The following is a 13,498-nucleotide window of genomic DNA, read 5'->3' on the forward strand; positions in this document are numbered from 1 at the left end:
ACTAAGCAATAGGTTCCTCATTTTCGGCATATTCACCTGCCCCTGAAACATGAATACTGCGGGGATGCTGGGGAATCATTTACAGAGAAGATAAGGTTTCACGATAATCCTCCACAATAGACTATTAGGGTTGACTGAGGAATCAAAGTCCCCAAGGGGGAGAAAGACATAACTGTGGGGAAAAACTCATTTGTGGAAGCCACAGTCAGGGCAGAAAGGTATCTGACTAGACCAGCGGACACGCGTGATGGTCAACCACCCTGGCTCTCTCAGCTTCAAATCCCTCTTAGACACGACTCTATAGAAACATTCTTAGATTTCCTGCTGTCCACACTTGGGAGCACTTCAGGATGTGAGGTGCCAATGGGTAGTCAGTGGTGTAGAATTAGAAATTCTTGCCTAGAGCTAGGACTTCAATATCGCTTTGCTCAACATCAAGCCTAGGACCTGTTAATTTCGATCACAGAGCAGAGCTCATAGTCATTTTTGCAAGGTGAAGCCATAAAGTTGCCCATTCCCCTGCAGTGAGACCAGGGTAAGTGAGGGGCAGGTGCAGCCAAGCTTCTCACGGATGAAACCTCTTTCCAGGTCTCTAATTTAGAGACTGAAGCTCTTTGCTTGAGCCCTTTTTCTTATAATTACTTTGCCTATCTTCCAGCTATTTGAATTAAAGGAAATGACTGCTAAGCCCCTTGGCAAAAGACCAAATGCCATCTAAAGCCAATAGTAGGATAGATTAGTTCTCCTTAATGACATTTAAAAGTGAAGGGCATTGTTTCTTATTAAAATGGTGTGTGGAGGGCACGCCTGAGCGGCTCTGTCCGTTGAGCGTCTGACTCTTGATTTCTACTCAGGTCATGATCCCAAGGTCGTGGGATTGAGACCTGTATTGGGCTCTGTGCTGGCTGAGTGTGGAGCCTGCCTAAGATTCTCTCCCTCACTCTGCCCCTGTCCCTCGCTCGTGCGTGCACTCTCTCTCTAAAAATAAAACAAAATAAAGTAAAATAAAATAAAGTAAAATAAAATAAAGTAAAATAAAATAAAGTAAAATAAAGTAAAATAAAATAAAATAAAGTAAAATAAAGTAAAATAAAATAAAATAAAGTAAAATAAAATAAAATAAAATAAAGTAAAATAAGATAAAATAAAATAAAGTAAAATAAAATAAAGTAAAATAAAATAAAATAAAGTAAAATAAAGTAAAGTAAAATAAAATAAAATAAAGTAAAATAAAGTAAAATAAAGTAAAATAAAATAAAATAAAATAAAATAAAATAAAATAAAATAAAATAAAATGGTGTATGGATCCCACGGCAAAAGATGGTCTTTCCCATTTAGGATTACAGATCTTATCTTTAATTTTTTAACCAGTAAACCTATGTTCTCATTTCTCTGGCACCCGAGAGATGATAATACAGCTCTAGGAAGAGTCTTCTTTCACACATGGCAAAACTTGAAGCAAAGGTTTAAGAATTTTAGATTAATCGTAGAAGCAAGCAGTCTTGTACACACAAATAGAGAATTTGAGGTAGCACCCTCGCCAGCAACAACCTGCCCAGTCACTGGGCCCACAGAGTCAACACAGAATGAGCGCTGGAAGCTGCCCTGACATCTGGCAAATAGTTTGAGGAGGTTTACTCATGGGGTTTGTATTAGGATAAGGATGGCCTGTAATTTTCCACTTCAGCAGAGCACAGCAGGTCCCAGCGTCTAAGCTGGAATGTGGCCCAAGAGGAATCAGGGGTTATGAATAAAACTTCCTATAGAGGTAGCGGCATTTAGGTAGTGCTGGGCGCTCCAGGGCACCTGCAGTGGCAGAAACAATCGAGTGCCTAGAATTCCCTTTCCAACCCTCCAGAGGAAGGCGGATACCCGTGCCAACCAGAGGTCTGAACTCAGCCCGAGGGAGGTTGGCTTCTCTTTCCATTGAGAAAGTCTGTCCTGGCTTTGCAGGGGTGTGGAGCCTGGGGCTGAGAGCAGCGCGTGCCGGCCTGAAGCGGGGAGGGTACCCTCCAGGCCCTGAGAATGCACACGCCTGGGCTCCGTACTGGGCTCCGGGCTAAGGAGCCTGTTCCTGCCTCGCACTGGCCTCGCAGGGGAAGAGGTAAGAGGAGAGAAGGTGCCAGAACAGGAGCTGGCTCGGCAGTGAGCGCCCTGAGGCCAGGGGAGGGGCCTCTCCCTGGCTGCTGAATTTAGAAAGAAGGGTATTCTTGGGGCCCTGGTCCTGGCAGCTTTGTCTCTGGGATGTTCATCAGTCCGGGGAAGACCGTGCCCTGGTGGGCTAGCGAGGTATCATGCCAAAACATGAGTCCTGGGCCAGCCCTGCCGCCAGCTGGCTGTGGGAAGGTCAAGGCTTTTTTTTTTAATTTTAAAATTATCATTATTTTTTACTTTTTATCTGAAATAACTATAAACTCACAGAAAGTTGCAAAGACAGTACAAGGAAGTCCCTTCTACCCTTCAGCCAGTTTGGTTCCATTTTAGGTAACCACAGCGTGACAGCAAATCCAACGAACTGACATGGGTACAATGCACGTGCTTAGTTCTATGCTTTGAAATTGGCTTTTTTCACCCAGCATAATTCTCTTGAGATCCATCCAGATTGTTACCTGTATCAACGGTTTGTTACTTTTTATCGTGAAGTGGTACACCGGTGCAGGGTGTACAAGTTTGTTTAGCTGTTCATCTATTGCAGGACATCGTAGCTGTTTCCGTTTTGGGGTTATTACAAATACAGGCTCTATGAACAACGTGTACAGGTTTGTGTGTGAACGTGAGTTTTCATTTCTCTGGAGGAAATGCCCCGGAGTTTGATTGCTGGCTTGTGTCTTGAGTTTCTTAAGAAACTGTCAGGGTGTTTTCCAGAATAACTGTATCATTTTATGTGCAAACAGCAACATATGAGTGATCAGTTTCTCCACATCCTCGCCAGCATTTGGTGTTGCCACTATTTTGAACTGTGGCTATTGTAATGGGGGTTAGTGATACCTCACCAGGGTCTTAATTCTCAATTTGCTTTTCCCCGATGACAACTAATGGTGTTAACACATCTTCCATATGCTATTCTCCATCCATGTATCCTCTTTGGTTTTGGATGACAGCCATCATTTCCGGAAGCCAATGCCTTCATGCTTGCATTAAAAAAAAAAAAAAATCGGGGCGCCTGGGTGGCGCAGTCGGTTAAGCGTCCGACTTCAGCCAGGTCACGATCTCGCAGTCCGTGAGTTCGAGCCCCGCGTCGGGCTCTGGGCTGATGGCTCAGAGCCTGGAGCCTGTTTCCGATTCTGTGTCTCCCTCTCTCTCTGCCCCTCCCCCGTTCATGCTCTGTCTCTCTCTGTCCCAAAAATAAATAAACGTTGAAAAAAAATTTAAAAAAAAATCAAAACCAAAAACAGCAGGGGCACCTGGGTTGCTCAGTCAGTTAAGCGTCCAACTTGGGCTCAGGTCATGATCTTAAGGGTTGGCAAATTCGAGGCTGTCGAATGGACCTGTCGAAGCTGTCGGCATGGACCCGCTTCAGATCCTCTGTCCTCCTCTCTCTGCCCCTGCGCCACTCTCTTGCTGTCAAAAATAAATAAACATTAAAAAAAATCTTGTAAGAAACAGCAAAAGACTGAGCAGGGAACCTACATTCCCACTCCTGGCAGGTTCTAATGGGGCACCCCAACCCTGTGGCTGAGAGGTCAAACAGAGCAGAGAGCCAAGATTTTCATCACTACTGGTGGTGACAAGAACCCCTACTCCTTCTGCCATCAGAAAGGATTATGTGGGGAGCCTGCACGTCCACCCCACTGCTGCTGAGCGATAACAAGGTCCCGCCCTTCCCCACTAGGGGGCGTCGGAAGAGGCCTCCTGCAGAGTCAGAACTCTTATCACCCTTGTGCTATCTGGGGAGGCCAGGGGAAACGCAGCCCCCTGACCACCATTGATGAGGCAGCCCCCAGCCCCCTTCCGCTGCTGGAATGATGGCAAGAGGAAGCCAGCTAGACCGGGTTTAAATGAGATCCAGAGTCTCATAACCTAACACGTAAAATGCCCCCCTTTCAGACGAAAATCATTCATCATACCAACCAGGAAAGTCTCAACTTGCACAAGAAAAGGATAAGCAATAGACATCAACAATAAGAGATGACAGGGATGTTAGCATTATCTGACAAAATGTAAAGCAGCCATGGTAAAAATCCTTCAAAGAATAATTGTGTGCATACTTGAAATCATTGAAATGAGAAGATCAAACGTCTCAGCAAAGAAATAGAAGACATAAAGGAAAACCAAAGAAAATTTTAGAATGCAGAAACGCCACGACTGAAACAAGTCAGTGTATGGGCTCAACAGCAGACTAGGGTGGACGGAGGAAGGACTCTGTGTATTTGCAGACGGAACAACACAAGTCACTGGATCTCAACATAAAGGAAGTAGCTTGGGGCTGGGGTGGGGGGTGTTGGTGAGGACACTGCCTCAAAAACCTGTGGAGCCAAAACAAAAATGCCATTAATGTCTTTGAAGAAGACGAAAGAAGGTAGGACTCTAAAAGTACTTGAAAAATGGCTGAAAACAAAGTTGGCAAGAGACCTAAACGTATAAATTGAAGAATCTTGAGTGAGTCTCAGACAGAATAAACACAAATAAATCCAACGCTAAGACATTCAGAGTTGTCTCTGAAAACGAAAGACAAAGAAAGAAATCTTGAAAGTGAGAGAAAAAACATCTTCCTTATAAGGGGAAAAATTTGAATGACTGTAGATTTCTCATCAGAAACCATGAAGGCCTGAAGGAAATGGCGCAACATGTTTCAAGTGCTGAGAGAAAAGAACTATCAACTCAGAATTCTGTCTCCAGGAAGGAAGGGGCAAATCAAGGCATCTAAATTATGTTTGATGGTTGAAGCAAAAAATCACAACGTTGTGTAACGTGATTCTAAATTTAAGTAAAGGAAATATTTAAAACAGTTATAAACTGGAGAAGATAATGAGACATGAAGAGAGGTAAGCTTTCTGCATTTCATTCAAATTGGTAAAATGATGACACCAGCAGACTGTGATGAGTTACACACACACACACACACACACACACACACACACACACACACAACGTAATGCTTAATATCTACAGCAGCCACTGGGGCGCCTGGGTGGCTCAGTCGGTTAAGTGTCCGGCTTCGGCCCAGGTCACGATCTCACGGTCCATGAGTTCAAGCCCCGTGTCAGGCTCTGGGCTGACAGCTCAGAGCCTGGAGCCTGCTTCCGGTTCTGTGTCTCCCTCTCTCTGTCCCTCCCCCGTTCATGCTCTGTCTCTCTCTGTCTCAAAAATAAATAAACGTTAAAAAAAAAAATATCTACAGCAACCACTAAAGCCATACAAAGAGATATACTCAAAAACAGTATAGATCAAAATGGGATTCTAAAAGTGTTCAAGTAACCCATGGGAAGGCAGGTCAAAGAAAACGGAGACATGAAAACCCAAGAGAAGAACAGTAAGTCAAAATATAAAAGGGGAGGCTTAGGCCCTAACTTTATTAACAATTATATTAAATGTAAATGATCCAAATACACTAACTAAAGATAGAGATAGACATAGATTAAAAAACATTATCCAACTATATGCTATCTACATCTACTTACATATAAGGTTGTAGATATATTGACTATTGAAGGATGGAAAAGATACACCATGCAAACATTAATTAGAAAGAAAAGTAGGAGTGACAACATTAATGTCAGATAAAGCAGATATCAGAGTAAAGAAAACTACTAGAGAGAAGTATGGGCGAAAAAAGAAATATTCAAAAATCAGTTTCAATTTCTACGTAATAGCAATAAATTCATGGATACTAAAATTAAAAGTATGATGTAATTTATAATTGATTTAAAAAAGAGAAATACTTGGATTTAATTCTAGCCAAACATATACAAGAACTTGTAAATCTATAAAATGCTGAGGAAAAAATTAAAGATCTAAATAAACAGGAGCCATATCATATTCATGGATTGGAAGAGTCAACAGGGTAAAGATACCAATTCTCCCCAAACTGATATACAAATTGAATGCAATTCCTATAAAAAAAAATCTCAGTGAGATTTAAAATCTGGGGTTAGGATAAAAAAACAAACAAAACAAAACTTAGACTCGACACCAAAAACACTTGATCCACAAAAGAAAGAATTGACAAATAAGACTTCATCAAAATTAAACTATTTTTCTCTGTCTGTGAAAGATCCTGGGAGGGGCGCCTGGGTGGCTCAGTTGCTTAAATGTCGGACTTTGGTTCAGCTCATGATCTCACTGCTTGTGGGTTTGAGCCCTGCGTGTGCTGACAGCAGAGAGCTCACTTCAGATCCTCTGCCTCCCTCTCTCTCTCTCTCTGCCCCTCCTGTGCATTTGCTCTTTCTCTCTTTCTCTCTCCGAAATATACGTTAAAAAAAAGAAAGAAAAAAAAAGATGAAATGGGAGAAAATACCTGCAAGCCATGTCTTTTTTAAAAATTTTTTTTTTTTTAAATGTCTTATTTGGGGCGCCTGGGTGGCACAGTCGGTTAAGCTTCCGACTTCAGCCAGGTCACGATCTCGCGGTCCGTGAGTTCGAGCCCCGCGTCAGGCTCTGGGCTGATGGCTCGGAGCCTGGAGCCTGTTTCTGATTCTGTGTCTCCCTCTCTCTCTGCCCCTCCCCCGTTCATGCTCTGTCTCTCTCTGTCCCAAAAATAAATAAACGTTGAAAAAAAAATTTAAAAAAAATATGTCTTATTTATTTCTGAGAGAGAGAGGGAGACAGAATGTGAGCTGGGGAGGGGCAGAGAGAGAGAGAGAGGCACAGAATCTGAAGGAGGCTCCAAGCTGTCAGCCCAGAGCCCGACGTGGGGCTCGAACTCACGAACCATGAGATCGTGACCTGAGCTGAAGTCACACGCTTAATCGAATGAGCTACTCAGGCGCCCCTGCAAGCCACGTCTTGACAAAGGACTAGGATCTAGAATGTATAAAGAACTCTTAAAACTTAACAAAAAAAACAATCTAATGAGATAATGGGCAAAAGACATGAGGGGACATTTCACAGAACAGGATAAGCAGATGGCAAATAAGCACATGGAAAGACGTGCAAAATCATTCACCACGGGGGAAATAAAAGTTAAAACCACAATAATGCACCACAATACACTTGTCAGAATGGCTACATAAAAAAACAGCGACAACACCAAATGCTGACAGATTTTCAGAAACTGGATCACGCAGACATTGCTGGTGGGAACGTAAAATGGCGGTCCGGAAAAGTTAAAAATGAAAAATTAAAGAAACCCGAGATTTTAACTGCCATGTGATCTTAACTGACATTACATTCCAGAGAAATAAAGACTTATGGTCATAGAACAATCTGCACACGAATGTTCTTAGAAGCTTTATTTGTAATAGCCGAAAGCTGGAAAAAAATCTAAATACCCTTCCATGGGCGAATAAACTATGGTACGTCCATACCATGGAATGCTACTCAGTAATAAAAAGGAAGACCACTCAAAAACCTGGATGAATTTCCAGAGAGTTATACTCAGCTAAAAAGTTCAATTTATTTTATTATTATTTTTCAAATTTTAAAAAAGTCTTTAAAAAGTGTATTTATTTTGAGAGAGCGAGCGAGGGAGGGAGGGGCAGAGAGAGAATCCCAAGCAGGCTCCTCAATGTCAGTGCAGAGTTTGACGAGGGGCTTGGACTCATGAACCGTGAGATCATGACCTGAGCTGAAACCAAGAGTTAGACGCTTAACCAACTGAGCCACCCAGGTGCCCCTGTGTGATTCCATTTATTTAATGTTCTCCAAATGACAAAATTATAGAGATAGAGATTAAGGACAGATTAAGGGGGAGTTACGGGCAGGAGGGACGCCCTTGCATCTTGACTGTATCAACATCAATATCCTGGTTACGACGTGGTATGTTTTCAGGACATCATCAAAGGAGAAAATGGGAAAGGAGGCATTTCATACAACTGTGGATGAAGTATGATCTATCTGCAATGATCTGACAATAATGTTTAGCCTGATTTTAAGAAGTACATTCCAGGGGCGCCTGGGTGGTCAGTTAAGCGTCCCACTTTGGCTTAGGTCATAATTTTGCGGTTCATGGGTTCAAGCACTACATTGAGCTCTGTGCTGACAGCTCAGAGCCTGGAGCCTGCTTGAGATTCTGTGTCTCCCTCTCTCTCTGTCCCCTCCCCGCTCATACTCTCTCTCTCAAAAATGAAAACAAAAACATTAAAAAAATTAAAAAGTAAACTCTGTATGATTCTGCTTACATTAAGTTCAAAGGTAAACTAACCTAAGAACGATAGAAATCAGAACAGTGATCACCTCTGGCAGGGAAGGGGCATGAAAAATCTGGGGGGTAATGGAAATGTTCTGTACTCTGTTTTGGGCAATGACCACACATACATACATGTATAGAAATGTATTTAAGCCAAGTATTTATGATTCGTGTGCTTTTATCTTTCGCGTTAAATCATGTACATGGGCCAATCCTACCAGTCCCGCAAATTATTTTTGTCTGTACGATCACGTCTCAGAAACATACAGTTGGACGGATCTCTCCTTCCAGTCGTTTAAGATTGTCTAATATCCTTGAATTAAGATAACGTTCACCCTGGATTCGGCTAAAACACTGGGAATTTTTCATCCCTTTAGAGCTAAAGGGAATCCCTGGGTTTTAAGAATTTATAAATGGTAATGTGTAGAATGCAAAGCAAATTGATTTTTGAGGGAAAAAATTCTAGGTAGCGATCATAATCACGATGGGCCATTTTTCACTTGTGAGATGGTTTTGCTAATCCTACAGGCCTACCTACTTCATTGGGCAAGTGTCCAGCTACAAGAAAAACCACCGGGCCCCTTGTCCCGCTCCTACTGCTGAGATCTGCACTGTGGTGGGCAGGGGACCCTGAGGCCCAGTGCCTCGAGGCCGCAGTGCAGTAAATCCCACCTTGCATTTCTGGCCCTCCTGAGCCTCTGGAACTGTGGGCGCCCCTGAGCCTCCGAGGCACCACCCATCTCCAGGAGAGGGAGCCTCTCCCGCCCTCCGTGACTTCGGGACTCAGTGCAAATGTTGTCCTTTCACACCTGTCTTACCTTCAGGATGCCAGCAAACAGAAGAATAATAAAACCTGCGGTACAAGTGCCCCAGCACTGGATGGCTCCCGTGTGGGCGCTGAGGGCCAGCTACCCCTGGCGGTGGGGGGGAGGGGGGGAGTGGGGGCGTGGCCTCGGCAGGTGCCGTATCACCGGTCAGTTCCTAACACTGATGCTTGCACCCAAGTGCTTCACGTTCTTCAACCCATCTGGACGTGAAACTTGCTCTTCTGTGGCCAGGAGGCAACAGCTCTTCCCTTTGTTGCGATCTATGCCCATCAAGAACTGGGGTACCTTGGATAGAATTCTAACCAGGACCGGGGGCAGCCCCACTGTAAACAGCTGAACTCTGGTTCATGTCCCAGTGTCTTTGGAGTGTGGGTTCTGACAACCAGTCTGCAGGAGCCGGATCAACTCTCATTTCTGGCCATGTACAGTGGATTCCTAGTCCGGAACATTCTCCTCTCCAACTCCACGCCTGACCCATGAGAGGCCCGCCTTTCAGTCTCGCTCAGCAATGTCTCTCTTTTCGGTTCCATAGTGACCAATTTAAATAAAAGGCCTAACACAAAAATCAGGCAAATATGTTTAATTTTTTAAAATAACTGATGGCAAAATAAAATATTTACATCACATCATACTGTGTAAACATGTAAGGTCTCTGTACAAAGAAATATACATGCAAAATAATGTAAAAATTTAACTGAAATAATAAAAGAAACAATACACAAATAAAAGTTGTGAGGTTACGAATACACATCCAGTTTTGAATCCAATTTCTTTTAAAAAGTTTCTGTACAATTTTACAAGAAACAAACAAAAACCCAACAAAAGAATAAATAAAATACATTGGAAGCTGCAAAGCTTAACTACGCCCGGTTCATGGCTCAAGACCCAGGTGTCTGGCTGGCTGGGGAAGTGGGCTGGTCTCGTTCGTAGTGGATCTCACACAACAAAGATAAAAAGACATTCAGAAAAATTCAAGCGTGCCCAGAAAGCCCACGGCTTGTTGACAGGTGTCCCCACGCCAGCGTTAATTCTGCCACAGTGACGCAGACGTCACAGATGCCAGCCTCAAGGCGGCTAGTGCTTAATTGGCTTTTATTTCTTACCAAAAGCTCAAAATCCAGCCAATTTTTGTACAGAAAGTGGAACGTCAAAAAGTCTAAAAAGTAGTAAATGGCCAGACCGATTTTGGGAAAAAAAATAATACTTTGGCATTCTGAATAATAGCATAATAAATTTGAAAACATTACCCTATTATCCAGTTTTATATTCAGAGTATGAAATCACTTTTTACAGTCCTCGAAACTGACAAATTTCACGCAGAGTTAAATCTCCTTGAACTGATGGCACAGGGCTCCACCCCCACCCCCCCGCCCCCGACACACGCACAAAACCATAAAGCTCACTGTACGAAGTATGTGCTTTTTCTATGTATTTATTACAGGTACAACAGAGGTCTTCATAAATAGTTGCATAAAATGTTAAAGCCACAACATTGCACATGATATGAAATAAAACCAAAAAAACCCCAATGAGTGCATTTACAGTATTTTCATCTGACTGTATACTGCTCGACAATCTGATTGACGGCTTGGGGGTGGGAAGCAGGGGGAGGGGACATCGGGGTGGGACCCAACCTGACGTCCTGGGTTGATGGGCAGAACCCTCTGACCTCCTCCAAAGGAAGCCCTGGGCGGTGGGGGTGGGGGGAGAGGGGGGGACAGGAGGGAAGGACAGACCGAAGGCAGGACCAGTCTTATATACAAATAAGGCCTACATTTCATCAGAGCAGAACGATTCATTCTAGTTTTATGCAAAAGTCTGAGGTTGAATGCACGTTTCAGGAGCCTGGTCTGGCGTCCCGGTGAGACGCACGCAGACCCGGCGGCTAGGAAAGCTCAGAGCCAGGTGGACCCTGAGCTCTGGACGAGGCCGTGGGGAGGGCCGCCTCGAGGGGGGAGTCCTCCCCAGGGATGTCCAGTATCTCTGTTTTGTTCGTTAACACCAGTGGTTGAACATAGGCATTTCGTGTCCTTGAATAAATCCTGGAAAATGTTAAATTTGCAAAATTCTATTCGTGTGTATTTAAAAAAGTTTCTTTTCTTTTTTTTGCAGAAACCTGAATAAAAGACTGTGGTACAGCAATGCTGTCTCCGCTCACGAAGAGTGTGCGAGAAGGTCCTCCACCCCAGCACAGCGTGCTCCCGAGCCCCGGGCACCGCCGAGCACAGCTCACCCGGAACGCAGTGTCACACGATGAACGTACGGCAGCTCATCAGTCATGTTGGTTTGTGTTTCTCTTCGAAATTCAAATTAACAGCTGATTGGCAGGTGAAAGAGAATGAGAGAGAACTTCAGGATGGGTCAGACTCTAGGCAAAAGCCTGCTCTGTAAGAAGTTTTTAACGCTACGGATAGGTCGAACATCGTTCTGGTGTTTGCGCCGCTCAATGAAGGAAGTCAGTCTGGACGTGTCGAGGACGCCCGCACCTTTGCCACTGCCGTGGCCCGCCTGCAGCCACTGCTCCTGGAGGGCCAGAGCAGCCGAGGGACGCTTGGCAGGGTCCTCTTGGAGGAGGAAACACACGAACTCCTTGGCCTTCTGGCTCACTCCTTTGAAGCAGTCCTCTGGGAAGCTAAAGTCTAGTCGGCAAATGTTCAGGCAGGTCTCCTCCACGCTGTCGTCGAGGAAGGGGGACACGCCACTGAGAAGCACGTATGTGAGCACTCCGACACTCCATGTATCCGAGGTCAGGGAGATGGGGTTCCCAAGGATGACTTCGGGGGCCGCAAACTCGGGGTTCCCCAGCAACTGGTGGATGTAGTAGGTCGTGTTGAGTTGGACAGCATCTCCAAAGTCAGCCAATTTGATCGTTGGCTTGGCCGAACTCTGATCCACCAGGATGTTTTCAGGCTAGGAGACAGGATAAGACAAGGTCATTTCCATCTGTCCCCATCCCACGCTTAACACTCGATGCTCAACAGGAATCCAGGAGGCCGGCTGGAAGAGACTGTTCACACGCAAAACAGGACGAAACTTAGAGCGTGTCGGCCCACGGAGGAGTCCGCATCGCCTGTCGGGGACAGCCCTCTCGGGAGACCGAGGTGGAGTCGCCGCGCCGAAGGGCCCTGGCTTAGGAAGCTGGGTGTTGTTCTCACTCCTGGCACTAACAGAAACATTCGCCTTCCTTTCTCAGCTGCCACTGAACCAGTCCCACACCAGCCTCACGAAACTCACAGGAACTTTCCGGAACTCATGGAATGTGTGAAGAGTACTTTACTGATCGTTTATAGCATCAAAAGTAAATCTCAAAAGTGGAGATTAGAGACCCGTGTGCCCATTACCCACCTCCTCGTACTTATACCCCCTCCCCCCGGGCCTCCTGGCCTGGATGCAGTGCAGAAGCTGAGAGGCCCTGTGCTCAGACACGCCGGCCTCGGCCCCGGGAAGCCCACTAACCTTGAGGTCCAGGTGCGCTATCCTGCAGTTGTGAAGGTATCGGACGGCTTCCAGAACCTCCCCCAGATACGCCCTGATCTTCCCTTCGGTGAGGTTTCCCCATCGCACCACACAGTCCAGGAGACGTCCCTGGTCAGCCCTGTGGAAGCAGGAATGTGCACGATGCTCGTCACGGCGCTGACCTCTCCCACGTAACAGGAGACGGGCGGCTGCGGGTGGGTCCCTTGTTAACGTCCTACAAGGCTGGGGTTTCGGAATCGTACCTCCACCTAAAGGCGCGACTCTATCAAGAGGGTCGTTTCTTTCCAACCTCATTATGGATGCGAGCGGGGAACAAGGTCGCTCAGCCCCCAGAGGGAGTGGGGAGGCAGACAGCAGCACACGTGGGCTCCTGCCCAGCCTCTGAGACACTGAGGACCCGGTCTGGGCAAGCCATCTGCTCTTGGATAGAATGAAGTGATACCACGTCCCTGAGCCTTAGTTTTACCACCTATAAAATGGGCGATGGGAAGGCCAAATGGGATAATGTAAGAGCTGATGTCACGGGGTGATGAGAAAACAGCCACTTGGTCTTAATGCCTGGGCTCCTCAACATGACAAGCCTGCTCCACCCAGAATCCGGGCATTTGCACAGACGCCGAGCTCACGGTCTTCCTGGGCGCCTTTTAAAATAAGAACTCAGAGGGGAGCCGTGAAGAGTTCTAAGGAATGCGGTCACCCTGCTCACTTGTGACCCGGGAGGGAGGACTGCCCCCTCCCCACCATTTCTGGGATCTGTAAGGATAGAAGCCTTGACAGTAACTGAAACCGTGCCTTCCATCAAAATGACCCCTGTTTCCATGTCCCCAAAGTGGGAGCTTGGAAGCCGAAGGAACTACCTGCCGACCTGTGTGGGTAGCTGGTGCTTCTCGCTTCATGCTGGACTCAA

General features: G+C 45.6%; 1 protein-coding gene across 4 annotated transcripts in view; it reads right to left on the reverse strand.

Annotated features, from left to right (window-relative positions):
• Positions 1-9,679: 9,679 nt before the first annotated feature.
• Positions 9,680-13,498, reverse strand: part of TRIO (trio Rho guanine nucleotide exchange factor) — a 354,620-nt gene continuing 350,801 nt past the window's right edge. For all 4 annotated transcript variants that reach the window (XM_023239465.2, XM_045038713.1, XM_045038715.1 and 1 more), the window contains 2 exons: positions 12,571-12,709; positions 9,680-12,024 (listed from right to left, as the gene is read on the reverse strand). In XM_023239465.2, the coding sequence (XP_023095233.2) occupies positions 11,476-12,024; positions 12,571-12,709 (688 nt within the window). In that variant the 3' untranslated portion in view covers positions 9,680-11,475. The remainder of the gene's footprint in view (positions 12,025-12,570; positions 12,710-13,498) is intronic.

Source organism: Felis catus, chromosome A1 (assembly GCF_018350175.1).
Source record: "Felis catus isolate Fca126 chromosome A1, F.catus_Fca126_mat1.0, whole genome shotgun sequence".
NCBI classification, from domain to species: domain Eukaryota; kingdom Metazoa; phylum Chordata; class Mammalia; order Carnivora; family Felidae; genus Felis; species Felis catus.